Source organism: Phacochoerus africanus, chromosome 1 (genome assembly GCF_016906955.1).
Source record: "Phacochoerus africanus isolate WHEZ1 chromosome 1, ROS_Pafr_v1, whole genome shotgun sequence".
Classification (NCBI taxonomy): Eukaryota; Metazoa; Chordata; class Mammalia; order Artiodactyla; family Suidae; genus Phacochoerus; species Phacochoerus africanus.
In genome coordinates, this window is record NC_062544.1 from 281,312,641 (window position 1) to 281,338,676 (window position 26,036).

At 46.0% G+C, this 26,036-nt stretch overlaps 1 protein-coding gene across 1 annotated transcript in view; it reads right to left on the reverse strand.

Annotated features, from left to right (window-relative positions):
* Positions 1 to 26,036, reverse strand: part of KCNJ6 (potassium inwardly rectifying channel subfamily J member 6) — a 276,664-nt gene that overhangs the window by 81,788 nt on the left and 168,840 nt on the right. The window contains exon 3 of the mRNA XM_047756575.1: positions 3,133 to 4,053. Within this exon, the coding sequence (XP_047612531.1) occupies positions 3,133 to 4,053 (921 nt within the window). The remainder of the gene's footprint in view (positions 1 to 3,132; positions 4,054 to 26,036) is intronic.

Genomic DNA, 26,036 nt, shown 5'->3' on the forward strand with positions numbered 1-26,036 from the left:
GGGCCCCTTTTAAAAATATATTTGTGGGAGAAGATGTGGCCAGTCCCCAGATGTCTGGGTGGCTGGTGTCAGAATTTTCCAGGGTTTGATTCATTTTCAAAAATAGAATCACATGACTGGAAGGTTCTTGGGAGGTCACACATCCCCCTGACTCTGGGCAGGACCAGACTGAAGCTATCCACTAAGAATGTGGGTTCTGTCTTTTGTGGGTGAGAGTATCTTTTATGAGGCCAGAGAACTTATCAAGGAGAGGACCGGAGCCAGAACCTGCCCGACATCAAAGATGGGCAAGACATCCTGCCTTTAAGGAGATTACATGCATTTTCTAAAGATGAGCCTGTCCCCAAGTGATGTGTCAAAGCAAGCTTGCCACAGCACAGCTGGTGTTGGAATATAATGTGTCAGCCCGTTGGCCTGTGCTGAGCCTGAACACCCAGCATGCTGAAGGACCCACACAATCAGCCTACTGCACAATAGCTTGAATCTCCAGAAAACATCACTGTGTGCACACAAGGGACATGGCAGGAAGAAGGCACTGCATTGAGGTTGCAGTAGTGGTGGCTCATCCTTGAAGAGGCCCCCTGACTGAGATCAGTGATAGCTGTTTAAGGTCAACTAAGGCATTTTCCAAAGAAAGGATGAGTCAAGCAGAGGTTGTTTGTGTCAGCTTGCTGTTTTCATGGCTCTTGATTTCCCATGGCTCCCTACAATGAATAATTAGATCCTTGTGAATTTGTTTTACTCAGTGTGCATTTGGTCCACAGTAATTTTTTTCCTGTGACTTTGATTCATTGAAGCATTTTTCCCAGCCTCAAGGGCCTGTTGAATGCCCATAAATCCCAATTGTGCTTTTCATTCACAAAGAAAAAAGTGTCCCCCTAAAGTTTAAGAGATCAGATGTGCTGGAAAAACTGAATTGTATGAATCCTATCAGGAAGGGATCATGATGTGTCCTGCTTCTAGACAAATCCAGAACTTTCAAGAACACATCTGCCTCCACTTACCAGAAATTAGAAATTTATTATTTTTAGAAAGTTAATAGTGGTCACCTTTTCCTAGGAAGAGGGAGTGTGTTGACTCTTTCTCGTGGCAAATACCCAGTGTTCTCTAAAAAGCAGTAGAAAGGCCACCGGAAGTTCAGAGTTAATATTATTAATTATCAACGAAATGACGTTCCTTGCATTAGAAAGGCTCACTCATGACAAAATGTCATCAGAAAGACAGGGGCTGCCCCAGGGAGAATTCCAACTTAGGGACAGAACAAAGATAATTTGCTATTCCAGACTTAATTATTTTTTGAGAATGGGCTCTGGTTTGAAGGAACACAGCTCCTGCAATGCAAAGCTCAGATTAAACACCAGTAACCAGAGGGTACATCTCCAAGTGGCTTTTGCTTCTTGAGCTCAGAGATGGAAGGAGAACAAAGTTTTCCACTGCCCTCCCTCCTGTCCTATCTGGAGAGTTTATAGCGAGAAATCTGATATTAAAACCGCATCACCAGTGGTCAGTTTATGCTGAGAGGCTATACCTCAGTAGCTACCACTAGGGGGATCCAGAGTCCCTATGCTCAGCCATGGTGGGAGAAGTTTCTGGTCTGTGGGAAAATGACAGAGCTCCTAGTGTGAATTATTTTGTCCCTGCTCCCTCTTCCTCCTTCCACACAACTATTGCCTCTCTAGTTCTTCACAAATTCAGACTCAGGGTACAGATAGATAGTCCCGTTTACGTGTACTGTGCTTATTTAGAATTTCGCAATAATTATTTCGTTTTCCACCTTCCTTTTGTCTTACACAAAGGAGCCCACTTGTTTTCTTGAGCACCAAGCAAAGCTCCCCCACCCCCCACCCTTTTTTTTTTTTTGGCCCTGTGGGAGTACAGGGGTCAGGGATGGAACACGAGTCTGGAGTGACAGTGCTGGATCCTTGACCCTCTGAGCCACCAGGGAATTCCTATGCAAAGCCTTTTACTCACAGTTTCATTGCTGGCTGCACTTAAAAAACCTACTGCCAAAGTTTTTACCACTATAAGAGAAATCTCTTAGAGGCAATAACCTTGCATTTTGGGTCCATGGAGGCAGAGACCTGAGCCCAATGACTTTCACTTGATGGATGACTGAGATCAGATTATGGGTAGATGAAGAATCTGGGGTCTAGCTGGTGGCCATGCATTTTCAGGTTTTGTAAACCAACCCCCAGCCTCCAGCTGCAGACCTCAAAGCACAGAAGGGCAAATGGTATAACTAAAGAGGGTCCCAAGACCAATATTAATACTGCAAAAGAATAGTAAAGCAATGCATGGACTAGTGTTCTACTTTATACTTTTGCTGTGGGACACTCTTGTTAGCTTAAGTCAGAGTTTATGGCTCTATTTTGTGGAAAGTTTCAGATAAATATGGGCAGAACTTGTTTGCTGTTGGGATATATAATGTGTATGAAGTTAAGACATGAGTGAAGATTTCAATAAAAACAGACCATTTCTCTATTTTGAAAAGAGATCATCACAGCAGAAAGGTTGATAAAATTATGGTGAGTGGATCTCAATTTTTTTTTTCTTTCCTGCTAGAGTTGTTTACTGGGTCTGCATTATTATGTCTCCAGGGGGTTTGGCAGGTAGAGTGTGGAGAAAGACACCAAGTGCTCACTTGACAGAAAAGAAAAATCAACGCTATGGGTCTCACAAATAGCTCCCAAAGAAGGGGGCAAAAATGTATTTTAATTAAAAGTAATTTGTCAGCCTTCCTTTGAAAGGCTTGACCTCTTCCTCTTTGGCTTAGCCATAAGTAACCTCAAGTATTTAAATTAAACAATACTTTAAAACCATCTAACAAGTGCTTTAGAGACAGCTCAAATTTTAATTTAAGAAAATACTTGAAAACTTAAGTTATATTGAGGTGGTGTAAAAAATCGTTTATTGATTACTACCCCAAGGGTTTTTAAAAAGCTAAATGGTTAGACTTTTTGGTGGACATACTTAAGATTATGGGACACATAGGTATACTATTTCATGAGCGAAAAGGTGGTGTCAATAGTGAGTGACACCAGTCTTCTATATTTCGGTCATAAACAAGAGTGTGAGGTCCTATTTAAAATGAACACTGATGCCACAGGTACCCCAGGACGGAGCACATCTTACCTGTAGCTTCCACCATTCCTTCTAGGATGACAACAATTTCCAGTTCCTCTTTGGGCAGCTGGGCTTTGGAGATCTCCCAGAAAGGACTCTGTTGGTTGATTTCGTGGCTGATGATGAGGGGTGACACCAGAAACAGACGGTCATCACCGGTGTAATACCCTACGTTGATATCCGTCTGGTTCAAGGGGATGAACTCCCCCTCCGAGGTCTGTTTGGATTTGATCAACTTGGCTCTGATGGAAGCCTCCACAATGTGGGAATTCCTCAGATCCCCTACTCGAAACATCAGGCACAGTTTCCCATCCCGCATGGAGATCACCGCATGGGTGGAAAAGACCAGGGTCTCTGCCCTCTTTTTGGGTTGTGATATTTTTACAAACATGCATCCCACCATGAACGCATTGACAATGGATCCCAACACAGATTGGATTAAGAGGAGAATTATTCCCTCTGGGCACTTGTCTGTGATGACCCGGTAGCCATAACCGATGGTGGTTTCTGTCTCTATTGAGAATAAAAAAGCAGAGACAAACCCGTTGAGGTTGGTGACGCATGGAGTCCACGAAGGGTCCTCTATGTGGTCCATATCTCCTCGGATGTACGCGATCAGCCACCAGATCATCCCAAAGAAGAGCCACGTCACTGTGTAGACCATGACGAAAATCAACAGGTTGAACCTCCACTTGAGGTCTACTAAGGTGGTGAAGATGTCGGTCAGGTAGCGGTAGGTCTCCCTCACGTTGCCATGGTGGACGTTGCACTTCCCATCTTTCCGCACGTACCTTTGGATTTTCCTTTTGGTCCGGTCTCGGCTGATGTGCCTTGGCAGGTCGTCCCTGGCCTGCTTAGGCAGCTTTGGCTGATGAATGGCCACAGGACTCTCCACATCCTGGTCCATGGAGTCGCCCTCCAGGACGTTAGCTGGTGGTTTGGAGAAAAGAAAAGAAAACCCGAATGAAATGCTGGCTCTTTGGGGGGTCGGGAAACCCCACCGTGTGTGGTATGTGGTAGAACACCAAGTATCATGTGACCATTTGTGAGGCTATTAACAAAGTAGACGAAGCCTTTTTATTTGGTGTCAAGTGGACTGGTTGCCTTGGATACCTGTGCTCTGGGATCTAACTTGAGGAAGGACTTTCCCTCCCTTCCCACCAGGATAGGGCTTAGGCTGCGAAACTGTCTTTCTGCCAGCAAGTTCTAAGACACAGTTCTGACAGCAAGATGTCTCCCCATTCTCTCTGAGATGCAGTGGTGTGGGAGAGCCAGCTCATTCTATATAAAGAGATGTTTAGATTTGGACAGCCTTGGTTCTATCACTTAGCAAAATTGGGCTCCTGCACATATATTTGTTAGGGACCAAATTGTATCCCCCCAAATCCATATGCTGAAGCCCTAATCCCCAGTGTGACTGTGTTTGGAGAAGAGGGCTTTGAGGACATTATTAAGGTTAAATGAGGTCCTAGGGGTAGAGCCCTAATCCAGTGGCACTGATGTTCTTATGAAAAGGAAGATAGAGGAGTTCCCGTCATGGCCCAGTGGTTAACGAATCTGACTAGGAACCATAAGGTTGCGGGTTCAGTCCCTGGTCTTGCTCAGTGGGTTAAGGATCCGGCGTTGTTGTGAGCTGTGGTGTAGGTTGCAGACACGGCTAGGATCCCGTGTTGCTGTGGCTCGGGCATAGGCCTGCGGCTGCGGCTCTGATTGAACCCCTGGCCTGGGAACTTCCATGTGCCGTGAGAGCAGCCCTAGAAAAGGCAAAAAAAAGACAAAAAAAAAAAGAAGGAAGATAGAGTTCCCGCTGTGGCAAGGTGGGTTAAGAATCCAATTGCACTGTAGCAGGGAGACAGCAAATGTCCTGTTCACTAAAATAGTCTACTATGATTTAATTATCTTGGGTGTTGCTTTGCTTTACATTAAATAAAATAATTATGTTTGTTAAAAAAAAAAATAAGAATCTGACTGCAGTGGCTCAGGTCTCTGCAGAGTTTTGGGTTTGATTATGTTCGATCCCTGGCTAGGGAATTTCCATATGCTGTGAGTGTGGCCATAAAAGAATAAATAAAAGAAATAAAAAGAGGGAGGGATGTCAGTGATGTGCACACAGAGGAAAGGCCATGCGGGGGCACGGGGAGACGGCGGCCGTGGCAGCCAGGAGGAAAGGCCTTCCAGACCAACGGAGGTCACCAGGAACCAACCTTGATCTTAAACTTCCAGCCCCCCGAGCGGTGAGGAAATAAACTGCTGTTGATAAGTGCCCCCAGTCTGTAGTATTCTGCTAGGCAGCCTGAGTAGACCAACAGACTATTCAAAAATCATAGACCCATCTTCAGTTTCCACATTTACAAAATGGTAATCATGATAGCCAATTCACAGGGTTGCTATAAAGTTAAACCCTCGTACATGGTATGTGTCTGCAGGAAAGAGAACTGTAATAAATATTCCTTTGTAGCAAACTTTTCCTTTGCTACTTTCCTTATATTTAAGGGCAAGAATTTTGAGTGAGCTCTTTCAGGTGTCAGTCAAATTTCAGAGTTAAAAAAAAATTCTGGTTTTTATGGGTAAGTATGCTTGCATTGTACCCTAATGTTTGATGCAATGCCAAGGTTAAAAAAAAGTGCGGGGGAGATGTTGTCTCTCTTTCTATGTGTTTACACATTTGATTGGGTTTCTGCCTCCACTTTTAACATCCACAGTTTTGGCTTGTGGTTATTTTCTTTCTGATGGCCTTCATGGTTAATGCACTGGTACAATCATTTGATAACAAAGCATTACAAAAACTCTCCCAATGCAAAGGGACATTTGGAACTGATACTGCTATAAGACAAATACAAATCACTGTATGAAATTCCTTGTTCAGCCAATTATTTTAAAGCTTTCTGAAAGTTTTATAAGTAGTTTCTTCCCGCAGGCTTTCATTCTATGTCTTTTGACTCTGCCATGTATTCTCTCCCCTTGGTTAAAGAAGAAACACAGTCTGTTGAGAAAACATTTATCTGAATAAGAAAACACCTGGGGATGAGACTTGACTCATATCAGCTTTACTTATGGATTAGCCTTCTCCTGGTTGCATAGTTTCCTTAATAATCAATCCCAGAGATCAGTTTTTAATTCTTATTTATTTATTTATGTTTATTTTAGGGCGGCATCTGCAGCATATGGAAGTTCCCAGGCTAGGGGTCCAATAGGAGCTATAGCTGCTGGCCTACGCCACAGCCGCAGCAACACCAGACCCAAGCCATGTCTGCAAACTACACCACAACTCACAGCAAGGCCAGATGCTTAACTCACTGAGCAGGGGCAGGGAGCGAACCAAGGTCCTCATGGATACTAACTGGGTTGTAACCTGCTGAGCCACAACAGGAACGCCCCATAGATCTGTTTTTATATTTTAGTACAACAGAGAGGCGGCATCTGGTCTGCCAGCCTGATGTTTGGTCTGACAGCTTTGACTTTTAGATCACTGCCCTCAATAGCATTTCATTTATAAAGAGGAACCTTGTTTATTTTTTCCCTCTCTTGAAATCAGATGCCAGGACAGGAGGCAAAGGAAGCAGCTGAGGTTGGGACAGGATGGAGGGGGTGGGGGATCTGGCTGGAGGTCACAGGTCAGGTCTTTGCTCAGTGTTGGTGGCCTGAGGTTGTCACGTCTGGGCTCTCATTGCTAATTTTGACCTGTGAGGGAGTCTCTCAGTATGACTTCATGTGGGATGAACTCTGGGCTCAGACTTTGCCTGGCTGGGGAGCCCTTGTCCTCAGTTCTGGACATGCTCAGGGGACATGCTCTCTGCCTGTACAGAGCCACTATGGGATCTTGTTTTCCTGAACTGGTGTGGTGGAAGAGGGGGGTTTGTCAGATTAGCCTCCTCATAACAGTCTTCTGCGATCTTTCATACTTTAATACGTCACAGAGGAAATCTAAACCCACTCTAGCCCCAGTTTGAAGCCGTGGTCTTGCTCTTGTGGCTCAGCTTTAACCTTTAAGCTCCAGGTGTTTTTTCCCTGCCCTGGAGGAACCTGTTTGAACAGTTAATGAGTGAGTAGATATAAGTGCTCTGGGCAGTCCTGGGAGCCTGCCAGTGGCTCCTCTAAATTGATTTTTTTTCTCTTTTCCTAGCTCAGGACTGGACATTTCCCAGCCTCCTTTGCACTGAGGGGCAGGCGTTTGCGAAATACCAGCCCGTCTGGAGCAGGTGTGCCCTTCTGGGCCAAAGCCTTGAATAGTGAATATGCTTCCCTCCCCCTGCCGCCCTGCCCCTCCATGCCCTTGCCCCTTCTGTGGGGGATAATGGAGTCATGAGGTGGAGTCCCCAGCTGGTGGCAAAGAGCTGCCATCTGACTGGAAACAAGAAAATAATAATGTTTTGAGCTGTTATGTATTTTGTGTCTGTTATCAAATCGAGCCTTCTCTCTAATTTTGTGGGCAGCCATACTGACATGGATAAGCAAACAGAAGAGTTCTGGGGCGGGGGGGGGGGGAGAGCAGGGAGGGAGGAAAAGAGTGAAGATGGAATATTTGGGTTTGGTGTTATTAAAGAGAAACAAGGGTCCCCAAATGGAGTCACTTGTGCTAAGCTCTGTGTCAGCCAACCAAGACAGAATACCTATCCTAATTTCAGTTTCAGTCCCACCTAAGAATGTGACTTTTAACCAGTCGGTCTGGAATTTCCTGGCCACTGGTGAGGTAATCCACCACTTAGACCTCTGCCTTTTCTCTAAGGAGAGTGACCGTGCTTAAAACAACCCTTCCTTATTTATAACTTCCCATCCCACCCCCTCAGGCTTTAAAAAACCTTCTATTTTGTACAGCTCCCCTCCTATCTACTTGCTAGATGGGATGCAGCCTCATCCATGAATTGTTGAATAAAGCCAATATGATCTTCAAATTTAATCAGTGGAACTTGGTTTTTTAACAGTGTCTAGAATGAACTGGCATGGTTAATCCAATGCCTGTGCTTTGTATCAGGAAAAAAATGTCAATGCATATGCTACTTAATTGCCGTTTAAAAATAAACAAAAACGGAAGCAAAGACAGCCACTAGCACAACATTTTAAATCAACTATACTTCAACTAAAAAAAAAAAAAAAAAAAGCCAAACATCCCTGGGGGTGGGTAGAAAGGTGACTTTGGAATAGGGAAGGACAAATATCAGCCTTTTTTTTTTTTCCTGCTTTTTTAGGACGGCACCCGTAGCACATGGAGATTCCCAGGCTAGGGGTCGAATTGGAGTTGTAGCCACTGGCCATAGTCACAGCCACAGCAATGCAGGATCTGAGCCACCTCTTGGTTCATGGCAACCCAATTCATGGCAACGCCAGATCCTTAACCTACTCAGCAAGGCCAGGGATCAAACCTGCATCCTCATGGAGATGCTGGTCGGATTCCTTAACCGCTGAGCCATGACGGGGACTCCTGGATCTGGTTTCTTCACTTTTACCTTTGTATTCTATTGCTTTTGCTACAAGTTGAGGATATTGTCTATAGCCTGAAATGTACAGGAGCGCCAACACCCAAGGCTGTGACCTTTAAGGGTATGACACTTTTCCATTCACATAGAGATAAAAAGTTGCAGAACGGAGAATAACATTTGTCTTGTTGGAGGTTTACAGGAACATCCTGACCTGATCTAAGGAGACAGCTGCCAGAACAACGGATTTTGGCACCAAGAAGTTTGCACGACCAAGCGCATCCCTCCCTTCTTAGGGCAAAAGATGCATGAATTCTAACTCAGTTAAGGTGGTTCTTTGGAACATGAGAACTTGGTCTGCTGGTTTTCTGAATAAAGGCGCTATTCCTTGCCTCAACAACTCAGTTTACTGGTCTGTCCCTTGAGACCTGTAGGAACTTGGACTCAGTAACGGCCTCAGAGGTGCCACTGCTGGTGAGGCAGTGGGTGCAAGGGAGGTGAATCCAGTGGAAGGAAAATGGGGAAATAGGCTGGTCCTCCTGCTCTATAGTGGCTGGTGGGGAACAGGCATGGGGCTGAGAAACCAAAAAAAAAGCCGATGAAGTGTGAGAGTACCTGTGAAGAGTGAGAGCATAGAGGAGACTCAACTAGGAGTCTCAAGGGGCAGGCCAGTGAGGAGAAGAGGTGGGATGTGGGACGAAGAAGGGGGCACAGCCTCCAGGCCTCAGTCTAGAGCATCTCTGGGAGCCCTGGACTAGGGAGAGGGCCATGCCAGGTCTAAGCTGTGTGCCTGCCTCAGCACCCATGAGCATGAATACAAATGCGTGCAGGGGAAATAGGGGCGGGAAGGTTAATGATAGCTCTTAACGTTTTTTTTCTTTCTGGAATTCCAGGTGTGAATTTGAGGGGGTGATGTGAACTGCATTTGCAAGAGCATTTGAGCTGCTGAGCCGGGGCCGAGCTGCAGCTGCACTTAGGAAAGCAAACAGTCCTGCCCTTGGTCCTGCACAGCCTAGGGGCAAAGGAGTGCTCCCTACCCTCGGCCCCCATCACCTCCCAGGAATTTGCCCCGGCTCCCAGCTAAGCGCAGGCGCATTGGACGCAGGGTCGGACCAGATGCCAAGGTCTTTAGCGTTGAGCCTATGGGATGACCAGAGACAGCGTAGATAAAGTTTAGGCTAACTGTGACGTGCCGTACAGTGTGCAGAAGGAGGGGAGGAGCCACACCAAGGATCTTGACGATTTACTTGGTTTGAGTTGTTTTTCTGTATTTTGGTTTAGAGTAAATGTGGGTGTGTGTGAAAAGCCAGTTCTCTCCTCTCCTGTTCTTTTTCTCTTTCTTTTAGAAAGATGATCAGTTTACATAAAACTAGCTAAGGTGCACAATAGCTGGTGTTGAACTTTAGCCTCAAAGAAATAACATGCGACCAAGCTACAAGCTGGAAGGCTTGATCCCAGAATTGCTGGAATCACATCAAATTTGAGGGGGCACTGTTTGTGGAGGGAAGGTTGCCGTGGTGGCCCAGGCCAGTACAGAAATTCTCCTAGTGGGAAATTCTTCATTTCAAATTATACGCAAATGCTGTGGAGGAAATTTCTGGTATCTAAGAAAATGTTCAAAGAGCACTTTGAGAATACTTAGTAATGTGGGGGACAACTTGACAGAAAAGCAGGATATATCTCAAAGGCACATGCAAAATCAAAGATTATGGAAAACTGCTATTAAGAGATGTTGATAGGGAAATTTCTGAGAGGGGGGCTGTGGGTGCTTTTAATTTTACCTTTAAATGTTCTGGTTTTAACAATTTTTTTAGAATGACTTTATATTACCTTTATCATGAGAAAGAAAAATAAGGTATTTTCAAACAAAAGGTTGAGACTCTTCTGGCATGTGATTTACAGAACTCCGCACACAGGAGCTAAATAATTATCAAGCACTTGATGTGAAGGGGTCCCATCCCCTACATCTGGCAATTTAGAAGCTGAGCTATTTGCTTCACCTGAATCTAAGAAAATCATCAGTAAACTACATGGGGTGCTTGAGAGGGGAGAAATGGTGGGCGTACAGAATTCCCACAGGCCTGAGACCATTACAGTGAGTATAGATTAGAGGCAAGTGTCTGCAAACTTTTTCTGTAATGGTCCAATTGTATGTATTTTAGACTTTCCAGGCATCATAGGTCTCTGTGGCATACTCTTAAAAAAAAAAACTTTTAACAATGTTTTAAAAATGCAAAGTTATTCTTAGCTCATGGGCAGTACAGAAAGAGGCTGCAGGCAGGATTTGACGCACTGGGCTGTCATCTGCTGAACTCTGGATTAGAAGGATGCTGGTAAGAAGCAGAAATGGATAGTTGCTGGATTAAGGGATCAGCCAAGAGGGTGACGAGGTGGCAATGGCTTTGGGGCTGAATAAGAAGCAAAGCTAAAATAATTTGGAGATTAGTGACTGTGGAGAGGAGCAGGCACACGTGGCAGGATAGTTGACCCAGAGAAGAGGATGATGCAGTTTGGGCTGGTTCAGTTTAGTGTCTGCAGACACCAAGGTGAGATCCCTCTGGTGGGAGATCAGGTGTGAGAGGCTGAAGTTATCAGTGACCTGGACCGAGCTCTAGATTTGGAGGTCGTTGGTACACATGCGTGGAAGTGTAACTGTGGGTGTGGGTGAAATCCTCTCAGGAGATTGTAGATTGAGTAGAAGATGTAGAAGATGGGATTCTGGAGAACAATGACAAGTTGAAGTCAGAATTAGGGGACCAAGAGAGAGTGCTGAGGAAGGGATGAGAGATGTGAGGAGAAGGGGGAAAGGGTGGGCAGGAAGCCAGGTGGCAGGTGGGACGGGTGTCCTAGGGGCCAGACAAAGGGGTGTTTGGCACACACTGTGGGCACAACTGATTGCCCATTTGGAAGAAAAGTGATGAGTCCTTTCCTTCTTCCTTAGAGTAGGATAAATTCCAAGTGGATTAAGAATTTAAATGCCAAAAAAAAAAAAAAACCTATGGAAGGAGTAGAAGATGTGAGTATTTTTATAATTCTCAGAGTTGAGAAAGGCTTTCTAACAGTGCAATGAATCCAGGAACTATTTTAGAACACTGGTATTTTCGTCAATATAAAAATTATAAATGTTTGTAAAAAAAAAGTAAGAAGACAAATCACAAAAGATATTTGCAACACATAACATGCATAGTCCCAATTCACAAAAGCAATAAATACTCCCATAGAGAAAGTGATCAATGGAAATGAATCAGTTTATAAGAGGATATATACAGAGCTAAAAGCGCAAGGAAACACTGTTCAACCACGGCAAAGTAAAAGCAGATATAATAATATTTTTGCACTCTAAAGTTAAATGGAATCTTATATTGAAGTAAGAGTTTTAACTAAAGAAACAACCCCCCTATGTGCCTGTCAGCAGCTCTGCTCGCCACATACTGCACTTCTTATAATCTTGTAGCAGCTATGTGCCTTATGTCTTTGCCAGCAGCCCTGCAAACCGAGCTCCAAGCATTGCTTATCAGTTTCACTCTTGTAATCTTGCTTGCTCAGCTTCTTAGGTAGGAACTCCCTCTGCTCTGGGAAGAGGGAGGGCCAGGCTGCTTGCGCGGGAAAAACAAGACCCGTAAGTCTACCTTGCATAAAAGCTACCCAGAAAAAAGACCTGGTGCTCAGACTCTGGAGGCGACTCCTCTGAGCTTGCACCAGAGCTGACAAAACCTGGCTATTCCACATCTCTGAGTGCTGCTGGTCTCTTTCTGCTGTTATGGTTTCTGCAACAATATTAAAAAGAAACCACAGCTATGGTATGTGGCATGTACACCTTGGGAGGGGCAGTGGATTGTGAACTTTCATGTATTGTCAGATGAGTAAACTGGCAAAGTCTTTCTGGAGGACAGGGTGACAATAGGTCTCACAATTTAGAAATGGTTAAATGTCCTATGTTAGCAATTCTGGGTCTGGACATTTATCCTAAGAAAATAATTTTACAAATGTTTGTCTATTATAGGCAGGGGGTATTGCAGCCTCTTTTATAATAGTGAAGATCTAGAAACAACCTAAATGTCTATCCATAGAGTACTGATTAAACGTGTCATTGCAGATATAATCAGTGGAATACTATGCGGTCATTAAAAATGATTTTCCAGCGTTTTGGGGCCTTCAACGCTTTGGGAAAAAATCACCTTCTTAATGAGGACATTTACCCCCTGTTTTAAATATCACAATCAGGGAGTTCCTACTGTGGCTCAGCAGAAATGAATCTGACTAGCATCTGTAAGGATGCAGGGTTGATCCCTGGCCTCAATCAGTGGATTGAGGATCTGGTGTGGCTATGGCTTAGGCTGGCAGCTGCAGCTCTGATTTGACCCCTAGCCTGGGAACTTCCATATGCCACAGGTGCAGCCCTAAAAATACAAAACAAAACAAAACAAAAAACAACCCCCCCAAAAAAAACCCCATAAAAAATAAAAAAATAGAAAAATAAAAAATCAACAGGAAACATGAAGCTATTTCTGTTTTAAATAACCAAAACAAACGTTGCATACAGCTTGGCAGTTGAGATTTACTAGTGTGTTGGGTTGAAGAGTGTCCTCCCCAAATTCATGTCCATCCAAACATCAGAACATGACCTTATTTGAAAGTAGAGTCTTTGCAGATATAATTAAGATAAGGATCAAGATGAGATTGTTCTGGAATAGGGTGTGCCCCAAACTCAATTACAGTATGCTCATAAGGGACAGAAAAGGACATAGAGGGACACAGAGAAGGCCATGTGGTGGCAGAGGCTGGAATTATACTTCACAAATCAAGGAACACCTGGAGCCATCAGAAGTTGAGAAGCAAAGGGGGATTCTCCTCTCAAGATTTTGGAGGGAGCCTGGCCCTGCGGACACCTTACTTTCAGGCTCTGAACTCCAGAACTGTGAGAGAATACATTTTCTGTTGTCTTAAGCCACCCACTTTGTGGCAACTTGTAGTGGCCAATATAGGAAACTAATATAGTTGGTGACTTTGAACCAGGGAAGTTTCGAGCATGTTTGCATGCTGAGAAGAAGCCAAAGGGGAGAGGTTGATCCCATAAGGATGGGGTGGGGGAGTGGGGGAAGCAAGGTGTCTGATGGAACGGAAGTTGACACAAAGTGCCATCAAGAGCAAAGGTGGACATGCACACTGAGGTCAATGGAACGGCTGCCCAACGGGGACCTGCGGTACTGCACAGAGAGCTCTACCCAGTGTTCCGTGATCATCTATGTGGGAAAAGTATCTGAGAAAGGATGGATGTGTGCACATGTATAACTGCAGCACTTGGTTGTACAGCAGAGATGATCACAACATTTTAAGTCAACTAGACTTTAATACAACTCAATAGAAAGAAAGAAAAGAGCAAAGGTGGAGGGATGGGCAGCTGCAGAAATAGGGATGACGTTTCCTCTCGTGGGGTAGGTATGGCACAGACAGGAGGGGAGGAAGAGGGGAAGGGAATGTCGATGACATCTCTCTCAGGCTTTGTATCATGGAGGAGCTTCAGATGGGTTCATTTTCTGGTGTGAATTTCAAGAAACTCAGACTTTCAGCAGACTCGTTGAATTGAATCTGTTGTAAAGCAAAAAACTGAACTCTGAATAATCATAAATCAGCCAAAGGTTTCCCCATCCTTACTGGTCCAGAAAAGTGCATGTACACTGCTGTTCAATAGCAGCATTATTTACAAGAGCCAAAAGGTGGAAGCAACCTGAGTATCCATCAACAAATGAATGTTAAGTGAAATGTGGTCTATCCATGCGATGGAATAGTATTCAGCCTTCAAAAGGAAGGGAATTCAGACACAGGCTATGACATGGACAAAACTCGAAGATATCACGCCAAGTGAAATAAAATCACAAATGGGCAAATATTGTATGACTCCATTTACATGAAGTCCCTAGAGTAGTTAAAACCATAGAGATGGAAAGTAGAGGTGGTTTTCAGGGACTAGGGGAGGGGGGATGAGGAGTCAGTGTTTAACAGTGACAAAGCTGAAAAGAGTTCTGTGGATGGATGATGGTCTTGGTTACACAACAATGTGAAGGTACTTAATGCCACAGGACTGCAGAGACAAGAGAAAGGCTGACATGGTATTTTCTGTTATACACATTGTACCACAATTGAAAAATAAGTGTGTTAACAAGAGGAAAAGCATATCTATTTTCTAAATGAGGGGAGAAGATTTGCTTCTAAAGTGCGTTCTTGTCTTACTTTGGAAAAAAGGTTGGCAAACAACAATAATGAAGTGCAGGTGACAGTGCTCCAGACTGAGGAGAGGGTGGGGTTTTCCTGTTATATTCATTCCTGCGTTTTTCAATTTTCACATTTATGAATGGAACACATTTGAGAGAGAACTCAGAGTTGTAGTCACCAGTGGTGCTTAAAGTTCAAAATCAATAGTTTGCTTTTGGCCCCTTGTCCTGATGCTTGTCTTTTTTTCCCAAGTCTTTTTCTGAAGGTTTTCGCTCCCTGGGGGCTGGTGGTGATGCTTGTCACTGATGTCTGCTGTGTCACAGGAAGTGGTTTTCATTTGTCCTGTCCTTGAGCTGATGTGACTATGGGAGACTATTATAGTTGAAATCCAGACAGACGGGAAAGTTGCAAGTCACAGATGTGTGTGGTAGAACAGCTCCCAGATTCCACAGGGAACATATGATAGCAACTAAAGGGCAAAGGATCCTATTATGGTCTTAGCTTGGGGGCTCCACAGGGTGAACCTGAATTTAGAATGTCTAGTTCTTGCTGCAAGTTCAGAGGGCTAACGCTGACTCTTTTGCACAGGGGTGTAACTTGTATAATGTGCTAGTTCAGTGTTCAAAGGAGGGAAATGACAGGTTGCCTTGAACAGGATGAAGGAGACTGACATTCAATACTCTGATTTCCTTTTTTATCAGATATTAAGAATCAAAACCTTGGATCGTTACAACTATTAAGAGCCTCTCAGGACCACTGTGTACAGATGTGTAGGTTGCCCACTGCACAAGGGTACCCCGAGGAGAGGACCAGGAGGGTTGAGATCCAGTTTGTGCTTTGCTTGCCTAACCAGTAGTCCTGGGGCTGTGGGCATCATTTATTTTATCTTCCTCCTTTTAAAATTTAACTTTAAACAATTTTTTATTTTTTGGCCATGCTTGTGGCACATGGAAGTTCCTTGGCCAGGGACTGAATCTGAGCTACAGTTTCAACCTACTCTAGAGCTGTGGCTGCTTTTGATCCTTAACCTGCTGTGCTGCAGCGGGAACTCCTAAATTTTAATTTTTTAAATTGAAGTGTAGTTGATGTGCAATATTATACAAATTACAGGTGTAAAATATAGTCATTCCCATTTTTAAAGGTTATACTCCATATATGGTTATTATAAAATATTGGCTGCATTCCCTATGTTGTACATTATATCCTTGTGGCTTATTTGTTTGTACTTAATAGTTTGTGCCTGTTAATCCCCTACCATTTACTGCCACCCCTCCTCTTCCCTCTCCACACTGGTAACCATTCGTTTGTTCTCTATATCTGCGAGTATGCTTCCTTTTTGTTATACTCACTAGTTGATTGCATTTGTCTTTCTCTGTCTGACTTATCTCACTTAGTATAATGCCTTTCAAGTCCATCCATGCTATTGCAAAATTTCATTTTTTTAAATTTTTTTAACACATGAAGAAAGGGAGGCCTAAGGAAGCCACCTGACTTTCAGGAGGCAGAGCCAGAGTGAGGCCTGAGACCGTGGATTCCAGTCTAAGCTCTCTCACCTTCCCTCTTCTCAGGCCTTCTTCAGAGACCTTGGCCTTGCTTCCTTCTACTGATTCTCTCCTTATCAGTCCAGGAAGGAGCTTAGCCTCAGCCAGACCTGGGGCATCCTTGCTGGGTTGCCCACTAGCTGGGGAAATTCCAGCCACAGGTTATTCATTTGCAAAATGGGGTGAACTGCTGCCCTGCCGAGTTGATGGGAGAATGAAGTAATGGGATGCCCATCGGGCAGGGTGGCCTGTGATCAAGCTCTGGGGGCAGGCAGTTCTGGTCAGAATCCTGCTCTCCCACTTCCAATCTGTGGGCGTTTGCTCAGGGCCCTTCGGTCTCTGAGTGTTCATCTTCTCAATTATAAAATGCAAATAATAAGACAGACTTTGCAGAGTTACCATGAGAAAGAAAGAAATTGCCTGATGTGTAGCAGACATTGAACAAATGGTCGCAATTATGATAATGTCTGCGTTCAAGAATGTACACAATGCGCAGCTGTCATAATCTCCATTTTTTTCCATCAGAAGACTTTAACAAGACTAGACTCATATATCGATTTTTAGTAACTTACACCAGCATTCAGGACAATTGATGCTGTATTAAGGCTCTTATTTATGATTTCTTAGACACGGATACATCACATACAATTTCAGAGATAGTCTCTCAATATGACCATGAGTGAATTTGCACCAAATTGACAAAGTTAATAATCATTATTTTTATAAACTTAACATTGTTCTGGAAACTGTGAGAAATTCAGACATAATCTGGGACACAGATGGGTAGACCCATCTGGAAGCTAAGAGCCTGCCTGGTGACACAAGATGCATACTGTCCCATAACAACCTGCAGTTGCATTCTACATGCTGCACGACAGATTAAGAACATTCTAGCATGTCAGAGACAGAGGCTGGTAATGGCTGGACTCATTAGCGAAGTCACCTTGAAGGAGAGTGAAGTGAGAGCCAAGCTTTACTGAGCATCTACTATGTGCTGGGTACTGGGCAGGGCACCGTAGCCCCGAGGAAGCATTGATTAATCTTACAGGTGAGGCAATAGAGGGCCACAGGGGTGAGTCACCTGCTGAAGCTTACACATCCATATATGGTGAAGAGAGGACTCTATCAGGGTAGCCTGATCCTGAAGCTCATATTCTTTCTCTTTGGCTACTGTGGAGAGATGTGGGAAGTGTGTGCGTATGTGTGTATACAATGTGAGGCAAAGTGTGGCAATGAGAAGGGTTGTGGTTCACTCGTGTGCCCTTGGAGTGAGCTACCCCAGGGACTGGAAGAGGTGCAAATAAAGGAGTGATGGATTTGAGGGGTTGTGCTTGGGGTAAAAGTTGACACTAGCACAGGGAACAGAGAGGTAGAGAAGGGACAGGGTTGCAAGAAAAAACTTTCTAGGATTTCATGTGTCAGATAAGAATCTGGTAAATGGGAGAGTTCTGGTGTCTCTTATAAATCCTAAATTGGGAGGGCATACTGGCAGTTGGAGGGTGGAGTAAAGATTTACTGACTTCCTCCTGCGGGCCAGCCTTGAGCGCTGCAGCTTCCCCTGCTATTTCAGCTCATTCCCATCCTTTAGGAATGTGTGGCAGACTGAATCATTGATTCAAGACAGTCTGAACGCAGACCGAATCTTAGATTCAAGATAGGCTGACCACCTTGCCCGAGGTCATGGCTAGAGCTGTTGTTTGGTCCAGGCTGCTGGCTCCGAGATGAGAAATGCCAGTGGTGTTGAGTGGATGGATGAGCTGTCCTAGAACATGAGAGGTCGAAGGACCACTAGAGAATCAAGACCACAGATGCCCACCAGGGCATCCCCAGAGCGGTTGGAGGAGCAGGACAGGAAGTGAGAGGGAAGAGTTAGCCAAGGGGAGGGGCTCCGCTGAGGGGAGGGCCCAGTTCAGGGAGGCCGAGGCGGTACACTCAGCAGAGGAGAGATCTTTAGGTTTGGCAGCAGGGAGTCCACCAGTGACTCTGAACCGAGTGGTCAGGATGAAAGTCAGGCTGCCTGGTAAGAGGGTGATGATGGGCTGATGCTGCAAGAGACATTTCACCTGTAGGTGAAGAAGGGAGGTGGCAGAGTTGTGGGAAGAAATAAGCATGAGACCTGGTTTTTCAAACCAGGGAAGGAAGGAGCCAGTGGAAGAGGACGATGGGGAATCCTGGAGGAAAGCATTGTCGTGGGGGCGAATAAGATGTCCAAGGGTTGGGAAAGGATGGGATTCAAGCACTGCCCTCTGAGAGAGGACCACTCTTTTCTGTCTGCTGAAGGTACCTTGCCCAGGACAGAAGGGGTGACAAGCTGTGTCCAGCTCAGCACAGGGACAGCCATTCCAGCCCTTTCTTCTTTCTGACCCTGGACTGTGGTCAATCACCCTGAGGTGTCCAGCAGAACAGATCTGCCTTTCCAGTCCAGAGGAGGGATGAGGAGGGGTGGGGAGAGGCAAGAAAGAGTTTTCTTAGCTCTGTAGTGTAGCTAAGCCCCAAGACCACGCCCTGAAGATGCTAGAGTTGCAGGATGCCAAATCTAGGAAGGTTTGGTAAGATCTAGGGTGAGGACAGGAAGCTCTTTCAGAGTAATCTGTTTCTCCCTGACTGATGGGCAATGGGGTACCTATACATTTTCTTTTTCTTTCTTTTATTATAATTTTTTTCTTTTTATGGCTGCACTCACGGCATATGGAGGTTCCCAGGCCACATCAGAGCTGCAGCTGCAGCAACACCAGAACTGAGTTGCATCCGTGATCTACACTGCAGCTTGCAGCAACGCCGGAGCCTTACCGCACTGCATCCTCACAGAGACGACATCTGCTCCTTAATGCACTGAACCCCAACAGGAACTCCTGTTTCCCTGTAAATTTCCTAGGGCAAAACTAGCTGGAGCCACATCGAGCCGAGGAAGGAACAGTAATTGCAAACTGCATGTTAGCCAGAGTTCCAATTTTAGACAAGTGTTTCAGCCCACTTGCCACAAACTCCTTTCTGTTAAGAATTCTCGCGAGTGGAAAACTGCAATTCGTTTCCTCTGCTGCCTCATTCCTGGGAGTGACAATATTGGGTTTCAGAAGGAGAAGAGCCCTGGGTGGTTCACTTGGAGTGGTGACCAGATAACTGAGGGTCCAGGGTCAGTGGTCCCCACAATGAAACACCTGTTGAGCGGTTCTGCCAACGGAAAAGTGGGGGAGGGGCTGGAGGGCTAGATTCAGGGTATTTCCTCTGCTCTAACGAGAGGTGTGCTTAATTTTGCAGGAACATGGGTATTTCCCTGCACCACTTCCTCCCCCAGCTTCACCTTTACTGCAGAATCTATCGGCATCACGTCCTTCAACTTTGCACTTAAAGTTGAAGTGTTCGCATTTTGAACACATGAACGCCCATGTCCTCTCTTCCTATGAAGGCTTTGTGTCCTCCGAAGTATTTCAGTGATTACACTAATTCCTGCATCAATAACACTGCATTGCTTTTACTGAGATGGAGTTTAAATTCCTGGTAAGACTTGACTGGAATGCAAAAAGCCTACATTTTGCACTTCATTAAATCTGTGTTGTTCTGGAGAAATCTGCAGTTGGCATTTCAGAGGCTTCTGAAGAGAAGCCTCTCCGTTCATCACTGGCTTAGTACTCAGGGTGGGCAGACCTGTGCTCAGCTGTGGAGGGGAGATGCCCTGGATTTAGGGTCTGGAGACTCAGGTCTTCAGATAACCATCTGGTCTTTCTCGTGCCACTGACTTTATTTTCCCACTTCTCTCGGTCTTTTCTCCAAGGACTGTTGGTAGACAACTCACCCCACCAGCTTTTATCCTGAAAAATATTCCCCATCTATAATTGCTTTTTGGATGAAACAAGTAATTTGTCTTAAAAAGAAGCTTTGTGTATTTTCGAACGTTCCTCAGCCAATGAGGTAAATTGCACCTTATTTTTCCTGGAAAGCAAATATAGTGTAATTTTCTTTCTTTCTTTATTTTGACCTCACTGGTGGCACATGGAAGTTCCCGGGCCAGGGTTTGAACCTGAGCCACAGCAGTGGCCTGAGCCCCAGCAAGGACAATGCTGGATCCTTTAACAGTGAGGCCACCAGGGAACTCCTGGTAAAATGTAATTTTAGCTCTAAGTTCTCAAAAAGCTTCAGCAAGTTTTCAGGAGATGTGAGAATGACATCTCACCACCTACTCATGCATATGATTATGTTCCATGAGGCTTGTATTCCCCTGGTTTCAAAGACGAGAAAGGCTCCCTTCTACCTTCATCAGACAGGTAGGCGTGGCCCTTCGCTCACCTACACCGGGATGCCCTGGACCACTGGGTTTCCGGTGAACCTGCCCCAGCCTTCTGGGCTCAGCTCAAGGTGGCACCTGCCTGACGCAGGCTGCCAGCCAAAAGAGAGAGCCCTTCATCTCCCCAGTCCCTTGTGTCTTAAGTGCTTTTTTCCTTCGTTTGAGTCACTGTGTGTTGCCCACCCAAGGCTCCGAGGTGTGGCAAGAGGAATGTGAATCTCCCGGCTGGATGTGTGTTTCTGGTTCTCTAATTTGCTAGGTTCCAGGAATATCATTTTTCTCTTCATAATTCTTTCACGGTCTGGGGATACATTATAAACAGCGTGGGGTATTGCGTCGCATGAGGGCTGAGAGTCGGGGGATGGGTTAAGGAGTTCCCATTGGCAGGAGTGGGGTGGAATGGGCTTCGTGAGGCTCCGCCCCGCTCAGGTCTGTGCGAAAAGGAAGCCCGGAGGCCTCAAAAGGCTTGACGAAGGGCAGCCGGTCCAAGAATTCCACAGGAGAGAGTGAGACATGGGGAGTCCTCAGACCCCCTGATGCCCATGCCACCGAGTCCGGGAGATTCTAAGTTGGGCTAAGACCACTACTCTGCTGCTAAAGCAGGTCCATGGGGGGAGGCAGGGGTGGGGTGGGAGGAAAGCCCCGATTGGAGAGTTGGCCAATTTCTATGCTGTAAATACACCCACCACGGCTGATTTCAATCTCTCAACGTTGACCAGCTCTCAAAATTCCTGAGTATGTCACAGTCGGCTCTCATGAGCTGATATGAACCTACTTCCATACCCTGACTGAAGGGGAGGAAAAGTGAAGGGATAATAGGCTTAGGAAATGTTGCTGAAACTCTCTGTTTCCCCCTTGGAGAGTTCTAGAACAAGTTAGCATAGGAAGGCTTCTGAGACATTATGCTGTGTGTGTGTGTGTGTGTGTGTGTGTCTATACCACATACACGCATATATATACATATATGTATACAAGCATATATGTATATACACATATTTATATCATCATTATAGTAATTATTGATATAATTATAAATATATAATAGTTATTATTAATATATAATAATAAGTATTTGTAATGCCTTAAATGTTTCTCCCAGAATTCCTCAAGCTCTTTTCCCCTCAGGACAACTCATGCATATGGAACATTCTAGGTCCCACGGAACCTGTGTCTGAAATACAGATTTTCTGGTTCCTGGGGTGAAGGTGGGGACTGGAGCCAGTCAGATCCACACTTGACCTCCTTCTCCCTTTGCTCGGGGCTGGCCCCCTGGGTGGGATCGCTTCTTGTGTTGGGCTGACACCACCAGCGCTGCAGCCTGCCATTCCTCTCAGGGTCCCCACTGTTCCCGGGGCCTCCCACCCACGCTGCTCCTCCCTCCCCTCGGTGTGGGAAAGAGAGACGTGACTCAGTCACTCTGAGATGAGGATGACATATTATCCAAATAGAGGAAGAAGCTCTGACACAAATGGGAGGTTACCTTAGACTCTGTTGCTAGACTCCGAGGGTAGGGTGGAAGTCTAGATGCTAAAATAGAAGCACTTAACCAGAAACCGGTACAGCCCAAGGCTGGGAATCACCTACAGATGCTTCGTGCTGCTTTTTCTGCTCTCACCCAGTCTGTTGTCTCTCGTGGGCTTGAAAATGCAATGCTTCTAGTTTGAGCATGATAGTGCACCCCAGGGCAGCAGGGAGCCCCCAGATCTCAGCCCCCAGACTTCCAGCCCTTCTCCCCAAAGCTCTCACCTTGGATGAATGATGATTTGACAATTTGAGGCTGATGCCAGGGTGAAGTCTCCAGACCAGACCCCACCCCAAAGGGTCAGTGCCAGTCCCAGAGCAGCCCCAGAGGCACAGTGTGGGGCTTCGAGGCAGAAGGGGGGCTTAAAGCCTGAAGTGACTTACAGCCCTTGAAGTGACTTGTTTGGTGGAGACAAGGGGGCATTTGATCTGAAGAACCCAAAGCAGCCTTGCTGGTGGAGGCTGAGGACAAAGCCCGCAGCCCTAGAGCAGCAGCCACTGCTGCAGAAATTGCAGGTGGAAGGTATTCTTAGGGGAAAATGTACCACAGTCCAATTTCCATCGCTGAAAAATGCTTGCTGTTCCCTGCTGTGATGTTATCCCATCACACCCTCCCATGGACCACTCATGGCTGAGTTTCCATGGGGTGAGCGAGCATCGTCATGGAGCTCAACTGTGGACGTGCCCTTCGGGATGCAGTTGGGGTCTGGATCCCATAAAGGAAGGAGGGGCTCTCCTCCTGGATCTCATTGGCCTCCCAGGTAGCTTAGGCCTTAAGTGAACTTCACATAGAATCTAGGGTGAAGTGTGCTTCAGGACTTCCCTCAAAACAGTTGTAAGTGTGGGCTTAGTGCCCTGTCTCTACCATTTTGGTCCCACAGCTTCCACTGGGCACACCATCTGCCACGGACTGTGCTAGGCCCTGGGGGTACAAAGTTTAATAAAACGTAATTCCCTGCTGGGCAGATGCCATGTTTTTTTGTGTCTAGATACTGGTCTGAGGTCAGGGCAGGAGTGAGGGGAGAGATTTTTGGAACTAGAGATGTTCTTTTTTTTTTTTTTTTTAGGGCATATAGAAGTTCCCAGGCTAGGGGTGGAATTGGAGCTGCAGCTGAAGTCTACACCACAGCCACAGAAACTTGGGATCTGAACTGCACCTGTGACCTACGCCACAGCTTTCAGCAGCGCTGGATCCTTAAGTCACTGAGCAAAGCCAGGAATTGAACCCACCTCCTCATGGATACTAGTCGAGTTCTTAACCTGCTGAACCACCATGGGAACTCTTAAGAAGATTTTTTTTTTTTGGTCTTTTTGCCTTTTCTAGGGCTGCTTCCTGCGGCATATGGAGGTTCCCAGGCTAGGGGTCGAATCGGAGCTGTAGCTGCCAGCCTACCCAGAGCCACAGCAACGCGGGATCCGAGCTGCTTCTGCAACCTACACCACAATTCAAGGCAATGCCGGATCCTTAACCCACTTATCGAGGCCAGGGATCGAACCCGCAGCCTCATGGTTCCTGGTCGGATTTGTTAACCACTGAGCCATGATGGGAACGCTAGAGGATGTTCTTTTAAAGGTTGTGTTGGAATGAGGGTGGGGGTGAACTTAGCAAGTATGGGGTTTCCTTGCGGGGTGATGAGAATCTTTGGGAACTTGAGAGATGGTGGTTGTCCAGTTTTGCCCATGTGCTAAATGCTGTTGAGATGTACTTCCAAATAATCAGAGTTCATGTTAGATGAATTTCGCCTAAAAAAAAATGGCTTTGGATGGTAAAAATCCAGAAGGCCACCCTCCCCTGAAGGTCATGCCTCCTCATCTGCCTAAGCCCAAGAAGGCTCAGGGCAGCTGGGAGATGGGGCATGTTTGGGTGCCTGCCAGGGCCGCTGGCCTTGTGGGGAGATGGACACAGGGGAGGACTATCTCCTCACAGCCTGGAGATGCCTGCTCCCCGTTCACGTACTACTTACCCCTAGAGTTTCCAGGTCAACCACCATGCCAAAGCCAGCCTAGAACACATGGAAAGTCATTAATAACCAATGACTGTGATGAATGCCTGGGAGTTTCGAGCGATACTGGCATTTCATGGTTACTGTACTGGAGATGCCATCATTAATAACGTTCTTGTGCAACTTAGACACGGGTGCCACTACGGGCCACTGCGGTTGGCTGGTGACACCGAGCTTTTCTTTGGAGATAAATTTCCCAGCAGATCACTTAGGGTGCACCATCCTTTTCTTTTTGCAACATTGGACTTTTCATTGCTCAGCGCTCTTTTCCTGGGTTGGCATTGCTGTCACGGGGTGCACAGCCGTTTCCTTAGAAAGCACGGCTTGTTCTTCCCTTGAGGCCTCCACTCTGTCTGGGCCTGATGCCAGTGGAATACCTGTTTCATCTTGCCTCTCTCTGGGGATGTTTGCTGCAGGAGAAGGTCTCCTTCGAGGTTGGAACGGCCAAAAGTTGGCTGGGTTTGTATCATTCATGCCTGTGCTCCTGGAGACGATCCCTCACTTGAGCCTGCAAGACTTTGTGGGTTTTCACCGGGCATCAGAAATATCTGCCTTTTCCTTCTTCTCCCAGCTTAGGCTGTGTGTTTCTCTTCTCCCAGTTCAGGCTGTGCATTTGTAAACGGAGGCGGAAGGAAAGGCAAGAGGGTGATTTCTCCAAAGTTCTTTGCCAGTTTTGTTTGTCTTCTGGAGTCATTTATTATTATTTATTTATTTAGGGCTGCACCCATGGCATATGGAGGTTCCCAGGCGAGGGGTCGAGTTGGAGCTGCAGCTGCCAGCTTACGCTATAGCCACAGCAATGCCAGATCCGAGCTGCATCTGTGGCCTATACCACAGTTCAGGACAACGCCAGATTTTTAACCCACTGAGCGAGGCCAGGGATCAAACCTGCAACTTCGTGGTTTCTAGTCGGATGCATTTCCACTGCACCACAATGGGAACTCCCCGTCCTGGATTTTCAAGCCTGCATTTGAATGAATTTGGGCTGAGATGGAAAGCTCTGTGGCTGAGATGTGCTTCTCTTGGAAGACGCCTTTGGTAGAAAGGGAGAAAACTCTCGCCATCAGGGAGAGGAGCTTCTTGGGTTCTGAGCCTGGGCAGCTCTCGGGGAAGCTGGGGTGGAAGGGTGGCTTGGGGACAGTGGCTTCTGGGGCTTTCTGATGCAGTGGGTCAATGTTCATATCCTGTTCTTTTTGAACTGTGAGACTGTGATCTTTTAAAAAATCATTTTATTTACTTATTTTTTTTTAAATGACTGCACCTGCAGGATATGGAATTTCCCAGGCTAAGGGTCGAATCAGAGCTGCAGCTGCCAGCCTACACCACAGCCACAGCCACACGGGATCTGAGCCACATCTGTGACCTGTGTTGCAGCTTGTGGCAACGCCAGGTCCTTAACCCATTGAGTGAGGCCAGGGATTGAGCCTGCATCCTCAAGGAGATGGCATCATGTCCTTAACCCACTGAGCCACAATGGGAACTCCTGAGAGCCCTTTTAGATTTTCTGCTCCCATGGACATCTGGCATGGGCTGTGGGGACAGGCAGCTTTTGGGGGGAACTCTGATGCCCCATTTGGCGTTCTGTATCCCCCAAGGCTGGGGTATTAACAGCCCGTAGATTACAAATGGCCTTGTGCTTCCCCGCCCCTGTGGTCTGCCTGCTGCAATGCTGTTCAGGTTTCATGCTCTTGGGATATGGTCCTTTTAAAATTACATTTTCTCCTGCTTCTGTGCTCCTCCCCTGGGGCCCATTGGCAGGGCTGTGTGCTTGGCTCAGCCTCCCACGGAATCATTCTTGCCTTTCGGTTCTCCAGCAAAGGTTTATTTGATTTCTTTAAAGTCACTTGATTGAATTCTCAACACGAGTACACGCACTGAAGTAATTACATCTGCTCTTTTTAAAAGGAAAAATAGAAATCTGTGTTCTTCCCTCGACTTT